The sequence below is a fragment of the Natrix helvetica genome, assembly GCF_964273705.1.
Source record: "Natrix helvetica genome assembly, chromosome: 4".
Classification (NCBI taxonomy): Eukaryota; Metazoa; Chordata; class Lepidosauria; order Squamata; family Natricidae; genus Natrix; species Natrix helvetica.
The window spans coordinates 38,161,893-38,188,926 of record NC_138550.1 but is presented as its reverse complement, the minus strand read 5'-3'; the positions used below and the strand labels follow the sequence as shown (position 1 = coordinate 38,188,926).

At 36.3% G+C, this 27,034-nt stretch overlaps 1 protein-coding gene across 2 annotated transcripts in view; it reads right to left on the bottom strand.

Annotated features, from left to right (window-relative positions):
- EPHA3 (EPH receptor A3) overlaps window positions 1-27,034 on the bottom strand; it is a 221,491-nt gene that overhangs the window by 60,663 nt on the left and 133,794 nt on the right. For both annotated transcript variants that reach the window (XM_081953309.1, XM_081953310.1), the window contains exons 4-5: window positions 4,785-4,940; window positions 2,816-3,151 (exon numbers count right to left, since the gene is read on the bottom strand). In XM_081953309.1, coding sequence (XP_081809435.1) covers window positions 2,816-3,151; window positions 4,785-4,940 — 492 coding nt within the window. The remainder of the gene's footprint in view (window positions 1-2,815; window positions 3,152-4,784; window positions 4,941-27,034) is intronic.

Genomic DNA, 27,034 nt, shown 5'->3' with positions numbered 1-27,034 from the left:
ATGTTAGAGCAGACATGTCAAGACTGAATGTTGACATTCTGAGAGTTAGTGAACTGAAATGAACTGAAACTTCATTTCACATCAAAGACATATCAGATCTTCTATTGTACAGTAGAAAACCACAGAAGAAATGAAACTGCCATAATTATTAACAAACCTGATGTCAAAGCCAGTGTTTCACTATATCCCCCAAATGAAAGACTCTTTTTTGTTCGATTCAAGGCAATCAATATTGTGGTAATTCAAGTCTATGCTGTAACAGTAGAGGCAGAGGAAGCTACAGCTGAACAATTTTATGGTGATTTGTAACAGCTTGTCCCCACTTTTAAAATTGTCATTCATTATAGGAAAACAGAATAATAAATTTGGAAGCACAACAAAATCTGGAATAATGGGGTAATTTGATCTTGGTGAATAAAATGAAGTAGAATAGAAATTAATGGCATTCAACCTTGTTGAATATCTTCTTCAAACAAATTTAAAGATGACTTTCCTTATGGATACTGCTGGATGAAAAAAATCAAAATTGACTGCACTTTGTGTAAACAAAGAAAAACAAGTGCCATTCAGCCAACAAAAACAAGATCAAGTGCTGGATGTGGCAGAGATCAAAAGTTCTTTGCAAAATTGTCATTTGAACAAAAGCCAAAAAAAGTAAACCAACAACGTACAGCATCAACAATATTTCATATTATTTTGAAATGATTTAATGAATTATCTCTGACCGAGTACCTGAAGAATTCTAAAACTAAATTTATGGTATCATTAATGAAGAATCAAACAAAAATATCTGGAAATAGAAAAAGAAAATTAATAAATATAAACGAGTCTCTGTTCAAAAATTGAAAAGAGCTGGAGAAAATACATTCTGGAAATATAGAATGCTGGAAGCAACATAAAATTGAAAACCTAACACAGGGTCAAGAAAAATGGGAGGAAAAATTATATGTACATAAGCAGTGTACAGAAAATGAGGTTATTGAAGTCAAATATAAATATCAAGAACATTTTGTGCAAAAATGGAGATCATATAAATATGTAAAATTATATCTTTAACATCACCCAATCCAAGAAAACAAAGGAAGAAATTGCCAAATATAAAGGTTTGATCATTAAACTATAGACAGGCATAATAGAAAATGAAATTTTATAAGCTTTAGAACATATTGCTAACAACAAAGCTGCATGAGTTGATTAAATACCAGATGCATTCTTTAAAAGCTTGCAAGATAATGCAGTTAAAATGCTATAAGCAGTGCCAAAGAACTGGAAAAGATTAGTTTATAATCCTGTAGCATAAATTGCAGTGCTAAAGTATGTTCAAACTACCAAATAATTGCACTTATCTCATATAAAACAGTACTTAGAATTAGAATTGGGAGACACACAAGCTGAACTCAGAAAAGGCAGAAATAAATGCTGCATTGTTAATACCAATGGATAATGGGAAAGGCACAGAGGTGAGTTTTACATAATTTTACTACCGATTCGCCATGCACCAAAACTGAGAGTGTGCATGCATGCTTGCTTTGTGAGCGCATGCACCTTCTGTGCATGTGATTTCCTCACATGCATGGCTTGCACGCATGCACACGGCTTAGAAAATGTGGCTAAATAGGATGGCATAGAACTGGGGCGTTGGGCAGGCCCGCCCACAGATTGCCACTACCGGTTTGCCTGAAACTAGCTGATTATCACCACTGGAAAGGCAATGAAATTTCAGAAGGATGGTTTTTGCTTTATTAATTATATATATATTTGCTTTATTAATTATATATATTTTTGCTTTATTAATTATATATATTTTTGCTTTATTAATTATATTAAAGCTGTCTTTCAACTGTGCAGTTTAAAGCAAAGTCTATTTACCCTGACTCACGTGTTATTGTAATCAATTGAAACACAATAAGAAGCAATGAAATGGTTTGGAATTGGGAAATGAAACTGTCCAAATATATGTATTCACTTCATCTAACTACTACTGTGCAATGGGCAATGCGAATAGGTGGACAAAAGAAAAATACATATTTTGTGTTCCTAAATTCAAAAATTCTTGATGATTTGGCTATGAATAAAGACACATTTGTTACTTAAGATAAAATATATCATAGATCAAGTCTTTCTCCCAAGCCTGAGGCTTTACACTGATAATGAAGCTAAAGCAAAGACTGAATATCTTAATGCTTCGGAGGGGAGGAGAAGGGGGGATTAATATAATTTAAAAAATTAGTCAGTTAAAGCAATACTCTCACTGATGAAATCTGAAATAATATTGATTAAATATAAAATAACAACTCAAAGATGTAATTATTAACAGACATTACTGAAGAAAGAGTGATCGATAGTAGCAAACACAAGTTTCATTCCACAGTCATTTTTTTCTCTTTCAAATGCTAAATGTATCCCTTGATCAGCCTTCCTAAAGCTTCGTTTACAGTATATTAACCATTCTTGTTACTATTCTTCCGTTCTGTTCAAGTTTATCATGATCCTCCAGATCAAGTCAGAACTTGGCACATATTTGAGATGCCAAGGAACCAATGAAGTAGAAAACTACTTCCCATGATTTAGAAACCATGCTTATATTGATAGAGATGGAAATTAGGTTTTCTTTTTTTGTAGCAACATCATTGCTGACTTACATTCAGCTGATAATAAGCTATAATAAGATTCCCGCCTTCCATATAACTACCATTCTATTTGCTTGATTTTTTTTAAAGGTGCTTTGAAGGTTGAGTAAAAGAAGATGATAGGCACAGGGTTGAAGGACACTTTCATTCTTTTGTGACAGCAAAATAACCATTTCTGTACTCACCTGCTTGGTTGGTTGTAATGCTGACTGCAGCAAATTGTCTTGGGATGGTACTTAAATCAGATACTCCATTAACAGCATCTATCTCAAAAGTGTAATTTGTATGAGCCAAGAGATCCACTACAGTCACAGTCGTATTGGAGAGTCCCATCTGACGAGGAAGAAATCTTACTATATTGCTACATGGTTCACAGAGCTTGCTGGTTCCTCCACATTTCTTGCATACAATGTTGAAAGTGACATCCTTTCTGCCCCCTGTGTCCAAAGGCCAGCTCCAATCTAGGATAACTGAGGTTTCATTGATATTAGAAATAACATTTCTGGGAGCAGAAGGCGGTCCTATATGGGCAGAGAATGAAAATAAGTATTATTTATCCTGTTTGAACTCTGTTCAAAAAATAGTCATTCAGGCACGCACTTAACAATTGTCACTGACATATGGTTTTATGATTTCTTTTGTATCTCTTAAGCAGAGGAGTGGAACTGTGGCCCCTTTATGACTTGTAGACTTCAACACCCAGAATTCCTGAGCCAATATGGTTGGCTCAGGAATTCTGGGAATTAAAGTCCACAAGTTATAAAAATCCCATAGTTCCACTGTCCTATCCTAAAGAAAAATTATATATTATATATTCTCTTACATATTTTAAGAGATATCAACCAATTTTGTAAAACATATGTATTCTAATGTCTAGCTTTAATCCTTCTTTCCAAATTAACTAATATTCAGGATAGTGCTATGAATAAATTCAGCATGATGAAAGGCAATAAAAACATTAGGTACAGACATATAAAAAACTTCATTAAAACATTAACCAAACCAGTAAGCTTATGCACTGCCTTAATGCTGTGCTTTCATTATCCAGCTGATACAATGTGCCATAGCAGCTGAGGATTTAGAGGCCACATATTCAGGGCTGTGAAGTATCAAAGTTGGAATGAGGGTCTATCCTGTTTTACGAGCTGTCATTATGGGTTAAGTGAGTACCAACGAGCTGTTTGTGTGCTTGCAGACCATGGGAAGGAGTGGACCAATAAAATGGATACAGAATTGCTTCCTCAATTCAGTAGTAAAAGAAGTTGCTTTTTTCAATAATTTGATTCAATGGTGGAATCAGTCAAACCATGTGAGTTCAATAATCCATCAAAGCTTTGTACAGTTTTAATAAAAAACAGACCTTAAATCTAGGTACTCAGGTTTTTAATACACAGCCCTAGGCTCAATGTTAGTCTTCCACAACAGACAACTATATATCTGAATTGAGTGAATGAGACTTGTCACACCCAGAAATAGAGATAATTAACAATTTATAAAAATGGGAAGTAATTCTAATATAACATTGTACTAAAATTAACATTATGCTACTGTGCATTATAATGTAATAAAAGTAGTAATGATAAGAGTGGAGGTGTATCATACAAACACAATGTACAGTGTTATAATACAATTGTGTCTTTTTCAATTTTTTAAAGTAAAAAACTAAAGTAGAAATGCAGACTAAAGGCATGTCCATATTATTGTTTATATCGCAGATAAATTATCTCTGGGCCTAACTGATCCTACACTACTCTTTTGAGACTTTGGATTTACTTGCTTCTACCCATGCTTCTGCTTATTGCAAATTGGCACAAGTCTGTTGTCTTTCTTTTAACTTGTTTATCTGAATACTTGCTTGGTTTTCCAATTGTATGAACTTTTGTTTCATCCCACCTCCAGATTCCAGAGTTTAGTTTCTCTTTTCCATCTCTCTTTCTCGCTTCATAGTAGAATGCAAACTTTGTTTTCCAGGAGTTTGCATTTTTGTGTTTAAAAATTATTCTTCACCCCTTTTCCCAAACCAACAATGAAAATAATATCTAATCATGATTAGTCTGGAAACACTAATGACATGGAAATACTCTAAAATGCATGGCTAGATGACCAACCACATGTAAGGACAGGTTTCAGTGTCATCATAATGAGTTTACTCACTTGTGCAAGCCATTGATGGAACATCTCCTTCAGATCGAAAGTAGTTCTTCTCACATTTGCAGTTTGTAGAACCTTCCTCATTTGTTGAACTATGAGGTGGACATTTGGCGCATTTAATATTACCAGCAAAGGCTTTATAAAAACCTGGTCGGCAAGCTGTAAAAGAACAGTAATTGTTTACAATTTTTCATATTAAAGTTTCATTATTCTTTGCCGGGCAGGGAAAAGATATTCCACCTGAAAACTAAAAGTCAATATTGGAACAACATATATGAAAAAAATGTAGTTTGCCTTGGTCTTAGTGCATCAAAGAATATTCCCTTTACGACTTTGCCTAACTCTAAGCAAAGTTTATTAATTCTAGAATATTCTGAAGAATAGGCAAAAATCAGGGTCTTAATTTAAGCCTTCCTTTATTCCTTTCTCTTTTTTTCTTAATCCATGCTAAAGTTTCAGATTTCATTTACATTGGACACGCTTTGCATGCATTAAAAAATCATGGACATTTTATCTTGGGCATTTTCAATTTCATTAATCTTTGCCATTTTTCCAGGAGATCTGTGAATTATTGTCTAAACCAATAGAGGCACTCTTCCTACAATAATGATTTAGAAGAACTTTGCATAAACTAATATTTATGTTAAGAATATAACAGGTTTAAAATATGCAAATTATAACTATATCTTGTTCAGTAGGTTGTCCAGACTAAGAAATGTCAGATTATCTAGGAAGCAGGTATAAGGTCTCTGCATCCGTGAAATGCCACCCCTTTAAACAGGGCTTGATCAAGAAACAGGTACTCCAGGAATTACTTTCAAGAATTCATCTTATTACTTATTCAGCAATATCACCTTATTTTTCTAGTATATAATAACACGAAACTACAGAACTCCACTCTTTTGAAAACATTTATTTTCTAGTTGCACTGCTGATTTTTGGTTTTCTTGCATTTGAAGACAGAGTCATACAAAAGTTGAAATTATCATAGTTTTAAAAGAAACGGAAAACTCTCATATATTCTCAGGCTCACTTACCATTTCTGCATATCTATCACTATTATTATTTTGATCCTTGCACTATTTATAAATAATTAAAGTTATTTTGTCACTAAAAATTATCCGACCCTTTTTTATTTTATAGGGAAAATTATTACTTCCCAAATAAAATATGGATTATATTTGTAATGCTATTCCAGAAACCTGAAAACACAAATATTTCCTAGCTTGCAATCTTTCAAAGTTACTAAGTATAACTAGCCGACTATTTGAATAAAGCAGTGTAGCTTGTTGTACTGTAGGTCAGCATCCAAATTAAATAAATAAAGCAAACAAAAACATTCAATATCTACATAAATAGGGGTTTAAACTGAAAAATAACATTTTCATTTGTTGACTATTGACATTTGAGAACACTCACTTATTCTCCATTTCTGTGCTGGGAAAGTTAAAACAATGTGAAACAGAAGTGAAATGAGGTAGGTAGAAAAAGATATAATTTTGAACTAGGGAATAGGATACTTGTAACTGCTAATAATTGCACCATTACCAAGAAAGTGTCCATGTGAAGGGAAAAATAAATGCTATATTTTCAAATTGCTTGATTTCTATGTTCTGTAGTGGTCCTTGAGCATGAATTCAACTCGTTAGCAAAGTCTAATGTATAGAGAGGACCGAGCATACTTTGGTTTGATCTTAGTATATGCAAGCAAGCCATGGTAACCATAACAAAATGTGAATAATGAAATGTTCATATAATTCTGAAAATAAGCAAAAGCACAATGAGCTTTTTCTGGTTGAAATTAAATTATCTCTCAGTCTATGATTCTTGCACTTAGAGATGCTGCTGCGGAGAGTGTCTTAGCTTGTATAATCTGTTAGTGACAAACTCCAGGAGGTGGTGTTTCATTAACATTGGCATGTTCCTTTAGTCTCTTTCATTGCCCAGACTGAGTCAAAACCACCTCACATCATGTTAATACAAAGTGAAAAGTGAGAATGACATAATCTGCAAGCAACTGCATGCCTCTACACTTCACTAGAATGCAGTATTTATAATGGGTAAATCCTGGGGATGGGAATACAGCCACAGTGGCTGGACGTCTGCCATTACTTCTTCTCAAATGACCATAAACTCTTTTTTATTTATTAACTGAATTATGCATCCTGAGATAACAGCTAATTTTACTGGCTTCAGTTCAAGTGCGCCCCTCACATGAATTCTTCAACATTAAAAAAAACAAAACGTTTCCAATCAAAACCATTTTTCTGATCTACAAAATATATTTAATAACATTCAGAAATATACCCTCACCCTCCCTTTAGTGTCTGCTTAGTCTAGAGACTAATAGATATATTAAAATAGAGATATTTCCAGAAAGAAAGAGAGCTCCCCACTTTAATGCTAATCTTAACTACTACAGGCTTAAACCTTCATTATCCCAAAGCTTTTTCCACTATTAACAGAAATAAGTCATGGCCTTTTTAACTGTGGCCTACTCAGACTGCAACTGCCACCTAAGCATCTTCAAGTTTAGACCGATTTGTGATTTTAGTGGGCAATGAAATCCTTTTTATCCTCTCAGCCCTAAATGTTAGCATTTTAAGTAAGATGGTCTTTACTTGCTTTATATTATTCTGCGTAAAACAGGAGGGGAATTTGTATTGTATAATCTTACAATCTCCTGAAAACTCTTCTGAAGTTTGAAAGTTTGAAACTGTATGTTTATGAATGCCCACCTAAAAACAGAAGCACAATGCAAGAACCAGGAAGCCAAGCGATTGCAGTTAATGAAGAGAAGGGAAGTACATAATAAGAAACATCGCTACAAAGCCAGATTAGTCTGCTTATTGTCTCTAGAGGCAAAAACTTTGCAATCTCTTTGTGTTTTCTGCATGGCTAAGTTACAGTGCTGTAAAGATAGCAATTATGGAGCAAATGAGCTAGTTAGAAGCCTGCTGTCCCAACAAAGCCTTAGTGGAAGAGTCTGATTTGTATCTCTTCTCCCCATCCTGTCTGTCTTACAAGTCTTCTGTCTTTGTATGTCAAGTGAAAATAAGATCATTCAGTGCTACAATTCTCAGGAGGGGGAAAAAATAAAGCCATTAATTACATTGTAAATTAAATCCTGGAAAGTGAATGGCGTGAAAAGGTGGCCACATGATTCTCTTTTCTGAACATCATGAAGGATGAGGGAAAGATGGTTACCTTTATTGTGAAATATATTTCTTTTCAAGAAGAGAGATAATGGTTTTCTTAATTATTATCTCTGATTGCAGAGATATATTATCTTTCTGCATATAAAGTATATTTTAGAGTCAGTATAGCTATACAGTATAGATAAATATATATTTAGATTCAAAGAAAAGGGCTAAGATGTATGCATATTAATTTTTATTATTTTTAAAAGCAAATATGAAATATAGTTTTTTTTATTTCTATAGGTAGTCTTGAATTATGACCCAACTATGTTGAACCAAAGAAATTATGATTGATCCTCAAAGCTACAGCTGTTGAAGTGCCTCAGGTGCCTAGCAGTGGTGGGTTCCTAACCGGTTTACTACCAGTTCGCTGTGAGGGTGTTTGGCCTCCCTCCATCCATCCATCTCACATTAAATTCCATCATTACGGAATATACTATTCTCAGTTGAGGATCTTGAGGATCCATTGAAATAAATTTGGCTTGCTCATTGGGTTTGGCGTTAGATGTCTGATTTCCCTTGAATAATCACAGAATGATTTCATCCATTCCTCAATGGAAGGACTTTTTTGGCACCAATTTGGAAGAGATGGTTGTATTATCTGATGTTTTTCTTGCTCTCATTTGTAATAGGGTTCACCATTGCTATATAAATTGAGCAATTCATTAGGTAGAGTTGACATTTGCCTATCTTCACCTTTTCCTTCATACAGCAGAAATTGTTGGATTTTACAGGAAATAGAAACATATGACAGTGAGGGCGGACTTTGGCCATGGAACAAACATCAGCAGAAATATTATGTCGCACAAGTCATGTATTTTGCCTTGCTTTTTCTTTTGTTGAAGACTTACTGTTGAAGGTGGATATTGTCATATTGAGGAACTTTTGTAGTAATTAGTGTTTTCTATATATTATCAAAGTGACCATTCCTCCTCCACCTTTTCTTGTCTCCTTATTCTGTACCTTTCCTTGTAATTTATGAAGATTTTCAACTTAGGGTTCTTTATCTCACTTCTCTTTGCTGCATCCCAACATCATCTCTTGACCATGATGTCCCATGAATCTGTCCATGTGGCATGATTATTCTGAAGATATTTTAATCTAATGTAATTTATCATAATTTTGTAGTTTGTTGTTCTTGCCTCAGAACATTTTAGAATCCCTCCTGGTTTCTTCCTGGTTTCTTCAGTTGTAGGAAGCTGTCAGACACAGTTTAAAAATAGCATCACATGGCTTCCTGGGGGCTAGAATAGAACCAGTCTACCTAATTTCCACTGGCTGAATGAAGGTCCAGTCTATATTATGTTTCACAGTATGAAGCAGTTGAAAAATAAAACAGGATGGCCAGGACTAAGGTACAGTGGCTAATGGATTTGACTGACAACAGAGAGAACCAGTTTCTATTCCATCTGTAACCAAAGGAGCTTTCTTTTGGACCAACCTATTTCATATAGTGGTTGTGAAAAATATAGGAGAATGGAACACTATGTATCTGCCTTGAGTTCCTGACAAAGATTGGATATAAGATACAAGTTCATGTTTGTGTGCCAGAGAAGAACCACATATAAGCAATGAAAATATCCATACTTTTCTGCACACATCTTAAAGTTATTGCTTCTTGGGATAAGTCAATTTTTTGCAGCTGGAAAGGAGAGGTTTTAGGGAATGGGGGGGGGGGGGGCTGATTGGGAAACTCTCACAGAATGTTCAAAATGACCATGGTGTAACTAAAGCAGTAACCTCAAACAACCACAATTTCCCCAAATTTAACTTTCTCATCAATCGTCAGCACTGAATTTTGGACATATTCTGTAAGTCATCTCATTTGAGATACTTTGGTTCAAAAATGTCCTATGAATGATGCACCATTTCACCCGGTTAATAATAAAGACAACAAAAGTTATAATAGTATATAAATCACACTAGAGGTTCAGTATGTTGCATGTCAGTTCTTGGTTATTGATTCAGGGCATAGTTATTTGACATATCTAGAAATTTTGTTTCCCATTTTATCCTGTTAATTCTTTTGTAATACAATAAAGCATTTCAATTATAGGAGAAATTCTGTATTCATTTTGTTACGTATCTTTTATCCTGCATTGCAGCTTTGTTTCTCTATCCTTTACAGAACATTAGAAAATATCCAATTATCCATCTGAAGCCATTTTGTCAAAAACAAGGAATATATAAAGAAATTACAGCCTTGTGCAAAATATTAAATGTATTGTCATTTAATTAAGATACAGACACTGTCCTAAGGACAGTGACATACTTTGTCTTCCTGGCAATAATTCCTCTTGTTTTCCAGTTACTACAGTTACAATTTCCAATTACTGTAGCTGCTGCTTCCCCCCCCCCCCCATCCCTCCTTAAGTATATATAATAAGGAAACAATAGAAGGAAATATAGGATCATTTTGACAATGATGTCTATTGTTTACTAAGCGTAAGATCTGAAAACACTCTATCCCTGCACATTGAACTGCTGTAAATTTTGCCTTAAGTATTGTATTTCTTCTCAGAACATTAAGAATGGAGTTCCTGTTAGATCATACCACATGCCTCATTTGACAAATAAACAGCTATGTTGACCTTGCACAAATACGTTAATGCAGAATAGTTAATTCGGGAAGTTATTTTGTTTATCTTGCAGCATTCCGTATCTGTTAGTGTATAAAGCACTAAAAACTAAAAGGCTACTATTTCTGAAAGGTGCATTTCAGAAGTATAATGCATATTAGGATACATTAAAAGACAGTTATAAAATGGATTTATTTGTATAAAACTCTTCAGAAATATGTCACATTTTATAATTTTGGAATACAAATAATATGTAAAACAGTGATTTTCCATGCATATGACACGACACCTGAATTGAGGATTAAGTTGTATCATCTGCACACAAATTACATTAGCATGTTATTCTTACTATATGCTCTCCATCTATGGGACTTGATAAAATAAAATTTGAGCTCAATTTTCCAGCAAGGAAAGGAATGATGGAAGGATGGATGGAAGGAATGGAAGAAGAAATATAAAAAGTGAACAGGATAGATGGAGATAAAGAGATAGCCAAAACATGAAACAGAGAAACAGTAAACCTTTTCCAAAGACTCTGAATTAGCAATATTCCTGGGAGGAACCAAATATCTGTAAAGTCAAGTTGCATTGTTGCTGCTTATAAGTACAGTCGGCAACATGGAGCTTTCATATATACTGAACATGTAGGCTTCCAAAAGACCTTGAACTCTCATTAGTGGCCCACATAAGGGCTTCCTGTTGCAGACATCTGCACTTTACACAGTGACAGCTGCTATTTACATACATCACAACACAGCTTTACAAATGGATGGTGCTTTCTACTGCTGGAATGTTCAGCTGAGTGTAGAAAGATAGTGTTTAAAAAGGACTTTCTATTACCAAGAATGTGATTTGATCAAAGCAGCAGCTTAGCCTATCTACCACTTTATATCAATTTTTAAAATAGAAATTTGTCTCGGGTCCACTTTCACAGAGCCAAGTTATATATTTGTTTGAAATACATACGTTTCCTACCTTCTAGAGCAGTATATGAATTGGCTGATAGGACAATCTCATGCAACAACTACATTGCCCAATCACTTCTCACTACTCTTCAGATACCCCATCCCTTTAAAGTAGAACAATCTAAGATTGCACTGGGCTTTCCACAAGCCATGTGTGTTAAGTGATTAACTAGATTTTTCCACATACAAAAATTAAACAGCCATGAGAGCTATATACTTCCAAAACTCTCGTAATTACCTTTGGATGAAACAGTGCAGTAGGACAACAGTTTTTTTTAAAACAAGGAACCCTAAATGAGCTAACTTTTCGAATGAGTCCAAAATACAGGACTGCTGACTCCCAAAGAAATGAAATTTGGAAAAGTTGTGGCTCCTTCACTCCTATTGGCTGTTGCTGCGCTACTGCTATGTGCATGTGATGTTTATTTTCAATGTTTCTTGATATGTCAGCCAAAGGATTCTTGAAATCCTTTGTTTCTGTCCCATCCAGCTCCTGCCACTACTGGGCTGCTGGAAAGGGAAGGGAAGGGGAGAACAAAGAAGGGAAGAACAGGGAGAAAGGAATTCAACATATTTTTTTCTGGCCAATGTCATCCCCCCTCCCCCCTTTCCAATTTATGCTGTCCATTGCATACCTCCCCAATCCATATAACACTTCTTTCACATTACCATATGTATACCAACCACCTGCCAACCTCCCCTGACCTATATGTTTTGTTCAACTCATGTAGCTCCTCTGTGACCTTTTACCTGAACTTCTTGTACACCTTCATGCATTCTTGAGTCAACCACCCCACTCATAACTTCCCATACCTTCATGGGATCTCTTGCACACATGCACTGCATGCAGCCTTCCCACCCGCCATCTCCACTTCACACAATATCCCAGATGTGCTCAACACTTTTGGTATATGCAGTCAAGATATTGCAATAGATTTTGAACTGGACAAATCAACCATCTTTACGATCAACAGGGCAAAAACAAAACAAACACACCCTGAAAACTAAAGGTATCAAGTTGCCACATAGAGATAACATAAAGAATCTTAATGAAGATGAACCTGACAGCATCAAGCACACAATAGTCAAGCAGAAGGTTAGAAGTGATTCATCATAAGAAGTGGAGAAAATTTTAAAATCTAAACTCAGTGGAAGAAACATCATCAAGGCAATTAACACTCGGATAAATTCCTGTCATTAGATCCACAGATGGCGGAGTAGAATGGAGAACAAGCAGAACAAAAGTCCCTGATAGGAAGACTAGAAAACAGTGACAATGATTCATCCATGCAGAAATGTTGACAGACTTTACTTACCAAGCAGCAAAAGAGCGCATGGAATGTATAAGGGATTTAATAAAATCCCCATAGCTGCCAAAAACTGACTTCTGGTCTACGTGAATAAAGATAGTGAGGCATAAATAAATTATTAATTGCAGATTAATTTAATTATTATATATACTTGAATTATACAGAATGATTTATCCTTTCCTATGAATTCACTACACTATAACTGGAGAATATAGTTTTATAATTCACATATAATGGTTTATGGTTAATCTTTCTCTTACCTAATTTTAAGTAGGACCTACCTTGTTGCACTAAGGGTGGCTAAGCATCAATACTATGCCACTCTTATTGCGTCCTCAGACAACCGCCCTGCCGCCCTGTTTCGGGTGACCCACTCCCTCCTTTCACAGAGGCCGCGGGAAGCCCCTTTGCAGGGTAGAGCAGAGGAATTTGGGGAATATCTGCAGGACAAAATCGCTCAGATCCGGAGTGAATGGGTCTCCTTTAGTGATCTAGGGGAGACATCAGGGTTGAGCCTTGAGGGACCATTCTGGGAGGAGTTTGACTCTGTTGCCGCCGAGGATATGGACAGGTTACGTGGGCGACTGCAGGCCACCACATGTTTACTGGACCCGTGTCCCTCCTGGCTTGTTCTGGCAACCTGGGAGGTTACTCGAGGCTGGCTCCAGGGACTAGTGAACGCTTCGTTGAGCGAGGGGTCCCTGCCAGCCATCTTGAAAGAGGCGGTGGTGAGGCCCTACTTAAGAAGCCTTCTCTGGACCCAGTGGAGTTAGCTAATTATCATCCTGTCTCCAACCTTCCCTTCTTAGCGAAGGTTGTTGAGAGTGTGGTGGTGCAACAGTTCCCTCGACACCTGGAGGAAATTGATTATCTAGACCCGCGCCAGTCCGGCTTCCGGCCCGGTCACAGCACTGAGATGGCTTTGGTCGCGTTGGTGGATGATCTCTGGAGGGCAAAAGATGGGGGTTGTTCATCCTAGTCCTTTTAGATCTCTCAGAGGCTTTCGATACCATTGACCATGGCATCTTATTGCGTCGGCTGGAGGGGATGGGTGTGAGGGGCACCGTACTGCGGTGGTTCTCCTCCTTCCTCTCCAGTCGGATGCAATGTGTGTTGACGGGGGAGCAGAGGTCGACTCTGAGACCTCTCACGTGTGGGGTGCCTCAGGGATCGGTCCTCTCGCCTCTCCTGTTTAACACATACATGAAACCGCTGGGCGAGATCATTCGAGGGTTCGGGGTTGAGTATCATCTGTATGCCGATGATACTCAGCTATACATCTCCACCCCGAGCCACCCCAACGAAGCCGTCGAAGTGATGTCCCGGTGTCTGGAAGCCATCCGGGTCTGGATGGGAGACAACAGACTCAAACTCAACCCCTCCAAGACGGAGTGGCTGTGGCTACCGGCGCCCCGCTTTAGCCAGTATGTTCCATCTCTGGCCATTGGGGGTGAACAATTGCCCCCGGTGGACAGGGCACGCAATTTGGGCGTCCTCCTAGACTCCCGGCTGTCGCTGGATGATCATGTGACAGCCGTGGCTAGGGGGGCATTCCACCAGGTTCGCCTGGTGCGCCCATTGCGCCCCATACTAGAGTGGGACGCCTTACGCACAGTCACTCATGCCCTGGTGACTTCCCGTCTCGATTACTGCAATGCTCTCTACACGGGGCTCCCCTTGAGATGCACCCGAAGGCTACAGCTGGTCCAGAATGCAGCCGCGCGGACAATAATGGGGAGTACTAGGTACTCCCATGTAACACCGCTCCTGCGCGAGCTGCACTGGCTGCCTGTGGCTTTTTGGGTGCGTTTCAAGGTGTTGATTATCCCCTTTAAAGCGCTCCATGGTCAGGACCTAGTTATCTGCGGGATCGCATTCTACCCCACACATCCCTACGGCCAATCCGCTCTCACAGAGAGGGACTCCTCCGGGTACCTTCCGCTAAGCAATGCAGGCGGGCGGTGCCCAGGAGTAGGGCCTTCTCTGTGATGGGCCCAACCCTCTGGAACGACCTCCCCCCCGATATTAGAACTACTGTTGATCTCCGCTCCTTCCGTAAGAAACTCAAGACCCACTTGTTCAAATTAGCTGGCCTGGGTCAATTGTAATCGAAAGCAAAATATAGTATAATTGAATCCTGCCCTTCCTGGATGGCATTTTAAATTTTTAAATTTTGGGGTTTTAAATTGGCTTTAATTGGTACTATTTTAATTATCGTAAAATAGTTTAGTTTTGTACGGACTGTGTGTTTAAGTTGGTTTGTCTGGTTTTGTGTGTTGCTTTGTTATTCTTTTTGTATATTGTCTGTACACCGCCCCAAGTCCCTTCGGGGAGAGGGGGCGGTTTATAAATTAAATAAATAAATAAAATAAAAAAAGTATATGTTTTAGTTCACAGACCTGCTGTTAATAGGTTATAATGCTGCCCTATTTTATTTGTACTTAAGCATTTTATATTTGGACAGCTACATTTTGACATATCTTCCTTTAAACTGGTCATTAATCAAAATAAAATTATCTTTTTATATACAATACTTTTGTTGGAGAAGAAAATCTGTTTTATATCTCAACCATGAGAGAATTTCTGCAATTTACTTTGCATACATTGTATTTTATACTAATCTATGACATTAACATTTTAATAAAACTTTGGCTGTAGTCCAGATCAAGTTATTCAACAGAAGCAGGCTTAATTCTTGAATAACTTTTACCTACATAAATATTAATTCTATGTACATAAAAGATAACGTTACCCTATGGCTGACATGTCAAACTCAATTTCATTGAGGAACACATCAGGGCTGTGGTTGACCTAGAGGGAGCGGGTGTGTGTGTCCAACTGGGTGGGTGGATCCAACTGGGTGGGCGTGGCCATCTTGAAGCCACTGTCAGGCCTGGAAGCACTCTTGGGCATTGGATCTTCAGGCCTGCCACATTTAGTGCCTTGGGAAACTGGGACGGGGGAATTGTATGAAGCTGGGGAGATATATAGACATAATAACATTCCTTTCTCAAAGAGTCAAGGCCACCTGTTCTGCACATAGAGGGGTGTGACTGGGAAGCATCTCCAGTTGGGATTGTGCATTGATTGGACGTAAGTTGAGAGCTACCTATGAAACACATTTCCAATTACTCCCAATATTCAAAATTAATTATTATTGGGAAAAGATTTATATTCCATATTTTGAATAAAAAACAGTGGTGGATGATTCCTTTAGGTTCTGGCTCTTATTCTTTTTTTTTTAAAGAATTTTATTGGTTTTTAAACATTTATGGGGAAAGGTAAAAGGGTACATAGAAAATTTTGGCAGCTCCCATGCTAGCGGTAGAAATCCCTCCAAATCTCACAATTTTTACAATGTTAAAGACAATGTATAGAAGATAAGCAAAAACAGAATCTTGTTCTACATTATATCAACCATGTGTTCAATCATCTCTTTTTTGTCACTTTCTAATTGGTACCATTTTTGTAAGTAGGTTACTTTATGTACTAAAGTTTGAATAAAAGGAGATTGGATCTGAAGGGGTCAGGTTAGCTTGTACTGTGAAAATTATATATAAGGTATTACTGACATAAATCAAAAGAGGACGTTAGCAGGAATTATTGTGTCACCATTTTGCCACCAGCAAACTGTAACATACTTATTTGAATAGGGTGCATTTTATTAGCTATAAAAATAATATTCTTAATTTAATATAGCTGGTCAATAGCATGCTCTTAAAAATACTTAACATTTCAACAATCTAAGTCTGTTCTGAATTGACTAAACTAAAAAAAAGAGTGCTTTGTGAGAAGCAGATTCAGTTGATTAAACATCAGTTCATTCAACTTAATGAGAAAAGTTAAATGACTTTTAGGGCAGTACAGGTAGTATAGTGTGTACAGAGTATAATGGGTCTTAATCAGGTAATAACACCCTGTTAATAAAGCAATCAGTGAGGGGAAGAAAAGGGGTAGCTTTAATCCAAACTGTTGGTCACATTATTTTCGGTAGTCATATGAACCTGGTGCACTTAGTCAAGTGTGAGTACCCTTCCTAGATTATTCTCTAAAGTGGGGGGGGGGAGGAGGCAGAGTTAGCAAGCAATTACAAAGTGCTCTGTTACAAAAGAGTAATTATATTAGTCATAAAATATACTTTCAAAATTCCAATTACCTGTAGAATTTAATCTTGTCCATCACTGCCTAGCTGGCAATGGGAAAAGACCACCGATCTAATAAATCCGTCCTACTGCTCTTCTGGTGTAATATTAATGGGACATTGGGCAGAACGCCCTAAATGAGTAGAGATGCTATATCTCTTAAAATGGAAGCCTTTGACCTGGTTAGCTTGAATATCTGCTGGCAAGTTCAATAGTATGGCGCTATGGCTGGATTATTGATCAATTAGGTTGTGTGGTTTATATATGAATTGGGTGTCCTTGGTACTTGGGTCACCACAATATAGATTAATTAGTTGCTATAGACCTAGAAGCTATATTTGCACAGTATAAGTTTGGTCAGTGTTAGCATGTTTCACTATTTACACTTTATTTATTCATCAAGGGTACATAAGACATTCATCTCCCTGGAGGCAATTCTGGGCAGCAAACATCAAACAAAAACAAGTTAAAGCAAAAATATAAAATACAAAATTCATATTATACCAGCTAGAAATACAAGGCACTATGCCAACGTATTTAGAAGCCTCCCTAAAAACTTGCACAGGTGATAGAAAAAGTGGAGGCTCAAATAATTGATGCTTGATTGTCTCTATTGTTAATTTTACATAATACAATGTTTCCTGTAAGAGTTTAAGGCAACCAGCATCAGCATCAATTCCAATTTTATCTTGACATCACCTGTAAAAGTAGGTTATCATGCAAGATGGCACCCAATGGCTTCAAGCTGAGTGAGAATTATCTCCCTAGTTCTAAACCTGTTCTCATTCTAAATACATATATTCATCATGCTTATCTATTTTTGTCTAAAAAGATAGAAGCATCTGTCTTGCCTCAGACACTAAACACAATTAAACCTTCAGAGGACTTCTATAAGATTAGCAGGGAATAGTCTCCATTAGGCTAGACCAGGGTGGGTTCCTGCCAGTTCTAACCTCTTCTATAGAAGACGTTCCACAAATCTACCTTGCCGTTTAGAACCGGTTCCAGCTCCCTCCCCCTGCCCGTCCGCACCACACTTGCCTTACCCACCGCTCACTGATTGGCTAGCTCACCAATCACCCCGCCTGCCTCTAAGAGTCCTATCTAAACCTTAAAGTCTTAAAGCTGTCAAGTTTGAACATCCCTGGGGTTTCTAAAGGGTTAGGGATGCAAGGGTCTTGTAACTTGACAGCTTTAAGACTTGCGTGCTTCAAATGCCAGAGTTTCTGAGCCAAGATTTTGGTTGCTAAGCAAGAGCATTGTTAAGTGAGTTTCACCACATTTTACAAGTTTGCCACGCTTACCCAATCACATTACTGCCAAGCCCCTCCCACTCGGTCACCTGGCTGGCAAGCCATTCCCACCCGGTCACATGGCCGGCAAGCCACTTCCACAAAGCAGGCCACACCTACAGAAGAGGTTCTAAAAAATTTTGAAACCCACCACTGGGCTAGATTGAGAATTTGAAAGAAATAATACAGACTGAAGAAGGTGGCAAACCATCTACAAACATTCTCCAGTAAAAATGTATGTTTCATTAGTCATCAGAAACTGAGCTTACTCAGAACATTTTTCAAAGGAAAAATTGGAAGCCAAAGCTTATGCAGAACTTTTAAAGCTTGTCAAGTACACTGAAGAATAATTGTTTTTGTTTTTATTTTTAGAACATCTGAGAAAGAATGCATCCATTCAAGCTAGATTGATAAAGAAAAATATTAGTTTTTGAGTGTATCTTTTTTTGCCTAAAATAAGGTAGATACTCCAGTATTTTAAAAAAAAACTTATAAATCCTTCCTTCAGTTAATGTTTCTATTACTAATCACATTGCTTTAATGGAAAGATCTTTCTGATAATTCAATCACTCTATAAGTATAGTAACAATATGGACTTGAAAACTGAAGTTTTTAAACATAGTATGTTTATACTACATGATAATAGAATAAACCCCAAGTGGAGTACCATAAAGTATTTCAATTGGCAAGTGAAGGTTGTTGTTTTTTATTAGACACAGTCATAATGTATTAGTAGAATAACATATTAAATCATACCTAATGTGAAATGATGTCTCACTGATAGCACGTCGTGGCTACTGTAATTTATTCTACTGACATCGCACTGTCAAATCAAGGCAGTTTTCCATAGATCTGGCACTGGACAAACACACTTGTGCCAAAACAACTGATTAAGAACTCTTATGACCACCTGGTGCCATTAAAAATGTGACATAATGAGCTTTCATTGATTACCATTCTGTAATGACTTGAACACTTAATCTAATTTGGCTCTTTTCCTGCTGAAATCTTCAATCACCTAAAGAAAGCAGTCAGCAATATGGGGCATAAAGCACAAACTGGATGGTTTAACACTGATCTTTTTCTTAAAGCCTGTGTTTATAGTCTTTATAACCTATACACCTATATTTATAGTCTTTATAATCTTTATGACAGATAGCAGTGTACCTTGAAATGATTTTAACCTGGGAAAGTATACATGGTGGGATTTCCACTGAAAATAGTATCTCTGTACTGAATTTTCCCCCTTTGCATTGTAGAATATTCAAATCCACAGACCATACGTTTTATTTCTGCCTTAGGCACAAAGTCAAATGGGCCATGTACTCTCTCTTGGCCCTCGGAAGCAGGTTTGGTTTCGGCACTTCCAAAATCTTACTGAGAAAATTTGTCCAATCAAGAATCAAAGGTCAGTCACCAAGAATAAAAAATGGGCTCAAAGGCACAAAATATTATATGGACTGGAGTGTAATCCTAAAAGCCTTTAGAGAGAAATTATTGTAGAAGTAGTGTATTTGGTTCCAGCTGACTTATGCATCAATGCAGGTAATATATATTTTTTTAATTCATTCCAGTTAGGATATAAGTTTTCAAAGGATAAATATGTAATCTATAAGGAAAGATATTGTACAAATCATATGAATTATACAAGAAGGCAGGCATAACATTAGGACTGTGAGGGGCGAAGGGAAATGTGATAGGATTGCAAAGACAGGCTATTGTGGAAAAAGTGGTACTGCTACAAAATAATGCCAGTTAAAATTATGGAAAAAAAAGCAGGAATTCATAAATCATGTTAGAAGCATTTTAAATCTTGCTGATTTTAAAAACTGAATGTTTTGTTTTTAAAGTATATCATATACTATATCTGTAGACTGTAGAAATAGATCATTCATCAAAAATGAAAGGAAGAGTTTTGCACATTTCTATTGTTACAGTAGCCTAGTTGTGTTGTATAAAATGTCCTCTCAGGAATGAACAGTTTGACACTTATTCTCTAAGTAGTGATGCATTAATTGAGCTATTATAAATTATGTTTTAAGGAAGAGTGAATGACATTCATAAAATATGTGTACTATGAAAAGGAACTACTTTTGAATAAGCTGCCCTTTATTGTAAGGGTAAATTAAAATAACAGAATTCATTGCTGGAAGTTGACAGGACAGTGGAGCTCCAGTGACAGCAAGTTTTTCCACTCACAAAAGACAACCAAATCAATCACATGGAATGCCTGTGGCTCAGCTTGGATGTCAGCAATTTGTTAGAGGCTGACTTCTAGCCATCTCCCACTTATCTCTACTGACTGTATACTAAAACTGTCATAAGGCACAAAGTGTAAACCTGCCCAAAATGCATCAAGCTTCATCTGGAACATGAAGCAGTTCATTAAGAAAAGAGATATTTTCATATATCATACCAGACAGAAACATGCATTGAATAAATCAAACCAACCCTTTTGCTCTTTAAGGTTGAAAGTTGGTTCCTTTGCCTTTCAGTAAATTAAGAGTTTTTAAATGGAGTAAATGATCTGTGCACATAATCTCATGCAACAATGCATTTCAAGGTCTTACATGGGTTCTTAATAATCTCTCAAACTTGGGTATCTAACTTGCCTCTAACTTGCATTTGCGATCTGTAATCATCTATTTGTATGTTGTTGTTATTTTTCTTTGCAAGTAAGCCTCTAGCTCTTCTAGTTATATCCCTAGCAACTATCTTTGTCAAGAGTAAATTAAGTAGAATTGCATTCATTTTACTTTTGAAGAACTCAGAGTAACCCTATATATATCTAACTATTTCGAACTATTTATGCAATCAAATCTTTCAATTCTGAAATACTGCAATTTAAGTGTAACATGAAACGTATATCTTCAGTGTATTCTGCAAATGTTACACAGAAAGGGTGTCATAACTTTGCTGATCAAGGAATACTGGAAGCTAAATGATATGCTATTAAAACATTTTAAGTTAAATGAAACAATAAATGAACATTAAGGACATAATGATTGTGTCCGCCACTGTATAATGGGAACTAAGTGTCTCATTTGATTATGCATTTAGCTGAATATTTACTACCAATGCTTTGAAATATCATTAAAGAAGTTAAAGTGGCACTAAGAGAACTTCAGTATATCTTTTGAGTTTAAAACAGAATTGCAACAGGATAATAACTGGAAGCTCCTACACTGGACTAGGGCTTAAACTTCTGATGCCACAGCTCATTAGTTAAAAATATATATTTTTCCAACAGATGGGAAATGTTTTGCTTATAAAATATTTCTTGTTCTATTCTGATAACTCTATTAAGATATCTGCTTAAAATCTCTGATACCACATTCTGAATTTTCAGAAAGATACAACGTTTTTGGAACACAAATTAAAAAAAAAATTCTGCATATCCTGTAAAAAATCCTGCAAACCCAAGCATATCCTTCAAAGAAATTCTATATTACAGTTACCCAACACTTTCCCTTATTGGGATGGAGAAGTAGCTCCCATCACCCTACTTTTCAGTTTGGGGATTTCTCTTTCTTCTATAACCTAACATATAAAGAAGCAGTTATGCCAGTTCTTCAGCAGTGCCAATGCTTCTCTTCCCTGCTTCCCCTTGCCAGCATATGGTAAAATGGCAAGGACGGTGGTGGGATGATAGCTGCCATTTGCTTTAATATATTGTCCAATTAGTTGACTGGAGGAATAAATGATTGGAAGGGAGGGAGGATGGAAGGAAGGAAATTTAAATATGGCAGAATACTGGCAGACAATGTCCTATTTTTTATTTCCTAAAATAATGATTTACCAATAAATTATACAAACTTACAGTAAATGATTTATAAATAATAATGTTATGCTATATTATTTTTTAAACCTTATTCATTATTTTTTTAAATGCAAGTTTGATGGTAATATTCTGGCAATTCAGAATTTATATTTATTTGAACTTGCATATTATGAGTAATGATCTAACTACAGATTGAACTGTCAATTAAACAAGCTCATAAAAAGAATAGAAAAAAACATAGTACAATGCTATTTAAATAAAATACCTTTGGGTGTTCAATCTAATAATAACTTAACAGTTTGTAGACCAACATTTTGCCTAGAGGCATGAAAATACAATTTAATATTAAAATCAATTAGAGTTTTTTATTTGACCTTAATATGATAGAGGAATTAATCAGCTGAAATACATATACATACATTTCCCAAAATATGGGATAAACAGTGTGTGTGTGTATGTGTGTGTGTACGTACATGTATTGGGCAAAATGATGCATCATAGGGCAAAGAATTTTGAACCAAGGTACCTTAAAAGGGGTAGCACAGGGATAGGCAACCTTAAACATTCAAAGAGCCATTTGGACCTGTTTCCCACAGAAAAGAAAACACCATCGGGCCACAAAAATCTTTTGGCATCTAAAATGAAGATAACACTGCATATAGCATTTTTTACCTCTATGCTATGTATATAAAAAAACTATAGTGTATTACATTTATGAAATCAATTAACTGCTACAGAGAAAACACATTTTTATTTCTGCAGGCAACAAAAGCATTTTGAACTCTGAAAAAAAAGGATGCTGGATTGAAGGTTACTTTCAAATAAAATACTCAATGTCTATTTGAGTCCTCCTCGTATGTATGAAATAGAAAGCCAAACTTGAATTATTCACCTGCAGCAAACCAAAAATGCCGTCTGCTTCTGTGTGCAGTAATCTTTTTATCGTGTGTCATTGTGTACTGGAGGGTTAATGTGACTTTTGCTCCTGAACCTCAGCCACATCATCTGCACATCAGGGCAGTAAGATGTCCCCTTCACTTTCACATAGAATTGTAAGCTGTCATCTTACAATCTTCTTGCATTTATCTGTTGGCCTACTGGGGGGAGGGGTCATAAAGCTCAATGAATCATGTGCCGGCGGGTGTCACACACATTAGCTCATATTTGCACATTAGCAAAGGGATGAAAGAGTCACATGCAGCTCCAGAGCTATGGGTTGCCAACTAGCATATAGAATACATCCAAAATCCAGGGTCCAGGATCCCTTATGGAATGAAGTTTCAGAAAGTTGTAACTGTTTCATGGGTACAGGCTACTGAAAAGGTGCTGGGCTGCTGTCGATGTCATGCGATCTTCCTTCGATCTTCTTCAAAGTTCCATTAGAATTTCGCAGGTAGTCTCAAAATAATTCACTCTCCACCCCCACCCCCCCAGTAGTAGTCATTTATCTGCCTGCTGGGAAGGGAAGAGAAAGGAAGGGAAGGAAATTTCCAATGCTCCCTACCAGATTCCCATAATGAAACTCAATAGGGAAATTAGCAGGAAGTCAGAAGTTGCTTCTGGTACAGAGTACAGCCTGTAGTCATTCTGCTTGTCTGTTTAGGTAAGAAAATATCTATGAAATGATGATCTAATATAGAATTAGCTCTCTAGTATAGACAGGTTAGTTCAGAGTGCCTTTATTTATTGATATCCTAATATAAATTTTCTCCTATAATACTGGATCTTACAATCATACAACCTACCCTTCAAAACAAACAACAAAACAAAAGAAAAATTAGCACGGGGATTTGCTTCTGACATAATAAAAGCCTTGATATAATCTGCCGTAAGTGACAAGAATTTCTTTGTAGTGACACTGTACTTAGGAAATATCCTAGTGTTGCTGTTTCTACTTCCACTGTGGGATGGGGCAATGGTGATTGGATTTTATGTCATGGATTTTTAGTGCCGTAAGCTCCAGAATCACCATGCATGAATTACACAAATGTGAATCCCCAAGACCTGATTTGCACCCACTTGCTAAGTCCTAGAAGTCCAACACTAATCATTCAAGATGCAAGGCTACCAAGTCCAAGGGCAAAGGCAAAGTACACAGAGTCCGTAGTACATGTCCAGTCCAAAGTGAAAGGCAAAGGTCCAAAATCCATGAACAAATCCAATGTCCAAATATACATTCCATCATAGCACAATCTGTAGTCAAGGAAACCAAAACCACAAGGACAAAGCATGCATATGGCAAGAGAATGAACAGTTGTTTCCAACAACCCCTAAATCCACCTATCCGATTAAATTGGGACTTGCCAGTGCAGCTCACCAGGAGGACAAGGCTGCAGCCTTATGAATAGTCTCATGGACCTTCGTTGTGCCTGTCTCCTCCCATCTCTGTGCATTCACAAGATCAGATATAGGAAGCAATTCCTTCTCATCCCCACTGGCCAGTTGCAGCTGTGCACTTTCTTCATCCTGCACTTCCAGTGGGACCTCTGAATTTTCCAGCTTCAGTTGTCTCTTTCCTTTTCCTTCTTCAGCCTGCTGTTCAACTGATCAACTTTCCAGTGGCATCTCCACTGTTCCTGGCCTCTCCAGTCCTGGCTCAGAGTCCCCAGCAACTTCCTGACTCTCCTCCTCATCCCCCTCCAAAATCCTCGGAGTCGGTTCTGCCTTATTATCTGAGCTGGCATCCAGGGAATCCATCACAACAATTAATTTATATTAATTGTTTTTATTTAGTATTCTAGTATGATTTATGTTTTATTGCTTATTTAGTATCCTATGATTATCAAGGAACATTGTATCATGAAATCAATGATTATTGTATTTTATTATAATTTATCATTTGAACACTGAAAGCTTATGTACCAGAGACAAATTCCTTGTGTGTCCAATCACACTTGGTCAATAAAGAATTCTGTTCTGTTTTGTTCTCTTCTAAATAAATTTGTTTAATAAATAAAATAAATATGATGTGAACACTTTCATGTATGTTTGGCCATTATTCAATTCTGACTGAATATTATCAAGTATGCATTTGAAATGTATATTACCCAAATGCTATTTTTAAATTCCCAAATTATTGTATTGTGAAATACATACAGCTGTACACGTTTTAACTGAAATATATTTAAGCTACATATACACAATTATTTAAACTCAAAGGTATATCACAAGCTACTTCCTTCCTTCCTGAGTCACTGAATAATCCATACTCCTTTAAAAAGGAAAAAGTCCTTCTCACCTTAACACTTGAGAAGCAGTAGCAAAATAAGGAAAGTCAGCTTTAGATCATTATAGAAATTCAATAAATTGTCAGCACTATGTGTAGTTTCTACAGAAATTGAAAAGTTTACTTAGCCTGATGTCTTATATCGCCTTTACATGTAAAAGGACACTGACAGAATGAATTAATTTTTCTTATTAGGAAGGGTTCACCATACAATTTATTGTTTGGGAAGCTCACAAGGAAATAAATTTATAAAAACTCACATTACAGGGAAAATCAAAAATTTATTACATCTTCCAAATATGGCAATTGAGAAATACTACATATTATATATACATATTATATATACAATGTAGCATATATATATATATATATATATATATATATATATATATATATATATATATATATATATATATATATATATATATATATATATATATGCTACATTGTTATATTAAAAAATCCTAGATAATTCTCATTTTAAAAGACATAAATGAAAGAAGAATATTGTAAAGTTACATGCATACAGTATGTCAAAGATGCTTTGAGTTTCTGCAGTGAATAGAATTTCAATCTAAATGACCCTTAAAATTCAATTATTCTGTTTCCGTCCATCTATAAATAAATAATAAACTAACAGGCAAACAAGCCTATTTTATCATATTCCAACTTTTTGTTTCTGACAGGAATTGTAATACTAACATTGGGACAGTTACTGCATTCTCATGAGTACAATACAATTTGCTTTTTTTCCCTAAGGATATCAAGAGAATATACTGGATGCAAACCAGTTTATGGAAAATATATTTTGAGGACATTCTGCTTATTTTTGTGAACAGATTGTTTGCTCAAAAATAAATGTACTGTGACAGATGTCATTACATGCCTCAGTCTTCAGCAGCCTCTAATGTATTTCAATTCCAGAAGACTGAGAAAAAAGTGCCAATCAAAAACAGTTGTTTTTATAAAAATGCCTAGTATATTAATCTGTCAGTTTATTTTTCACCACCACCCAAAAACAACCTCTGCTATGCATATGTGAGCAATTCTGACATGTTTCCACTTATAATCAACATGTAGCACAATAATTCATATGATTATTTTTTATTTATTAATCAAACTTACATCTTTCCACAAGGATTTTTGGCAGCTCACAAAATAAGAACATACAACAAAATACAAAATATAGGCATGGAACAAATAAAATCCCAAATTATTGTAGTTTTAGAATAAAACAAATAATGTTTATTATACTGTTACGATCATCCTCATCCTCACATTAAAATACAATGGAAAAGAATACTCTTGGGAAGTAACTAAGAATAACTTCAATAGCACCTATTTCACAATAATGAAAATAGGACCTTAGCCTAAATAAATAAATTAATAAAACTTGAAATAAAATAAAATACTGGAATATTTTGCATGTGTCTCACACTGATTCCAAAAATTGAGGTTGCTATGCATTCTTACTACAGAGAAATCTTATTAAAACCTTACATTCTCTGCAGAACAAATATGCAGCTTGGAATTTCTATTGTTCCTTTTCAAGAGTTAAGTGACAAAATAAAATTGAATTAAGCAAACCCACAGATAGTGCATATTATAGTATTATAAAGTTGATGACTCTCCTCCCCCTCCATGACCCTTTCCCAGATACCTCTTCAGATGTCTGCTCAGAGGAGGATGAACCAGTTCTTGGCACAGCAGGAGAGGAGTTGGGCAACGGCTCCAAGCAGCCCTCTGAGAGTGATTTGG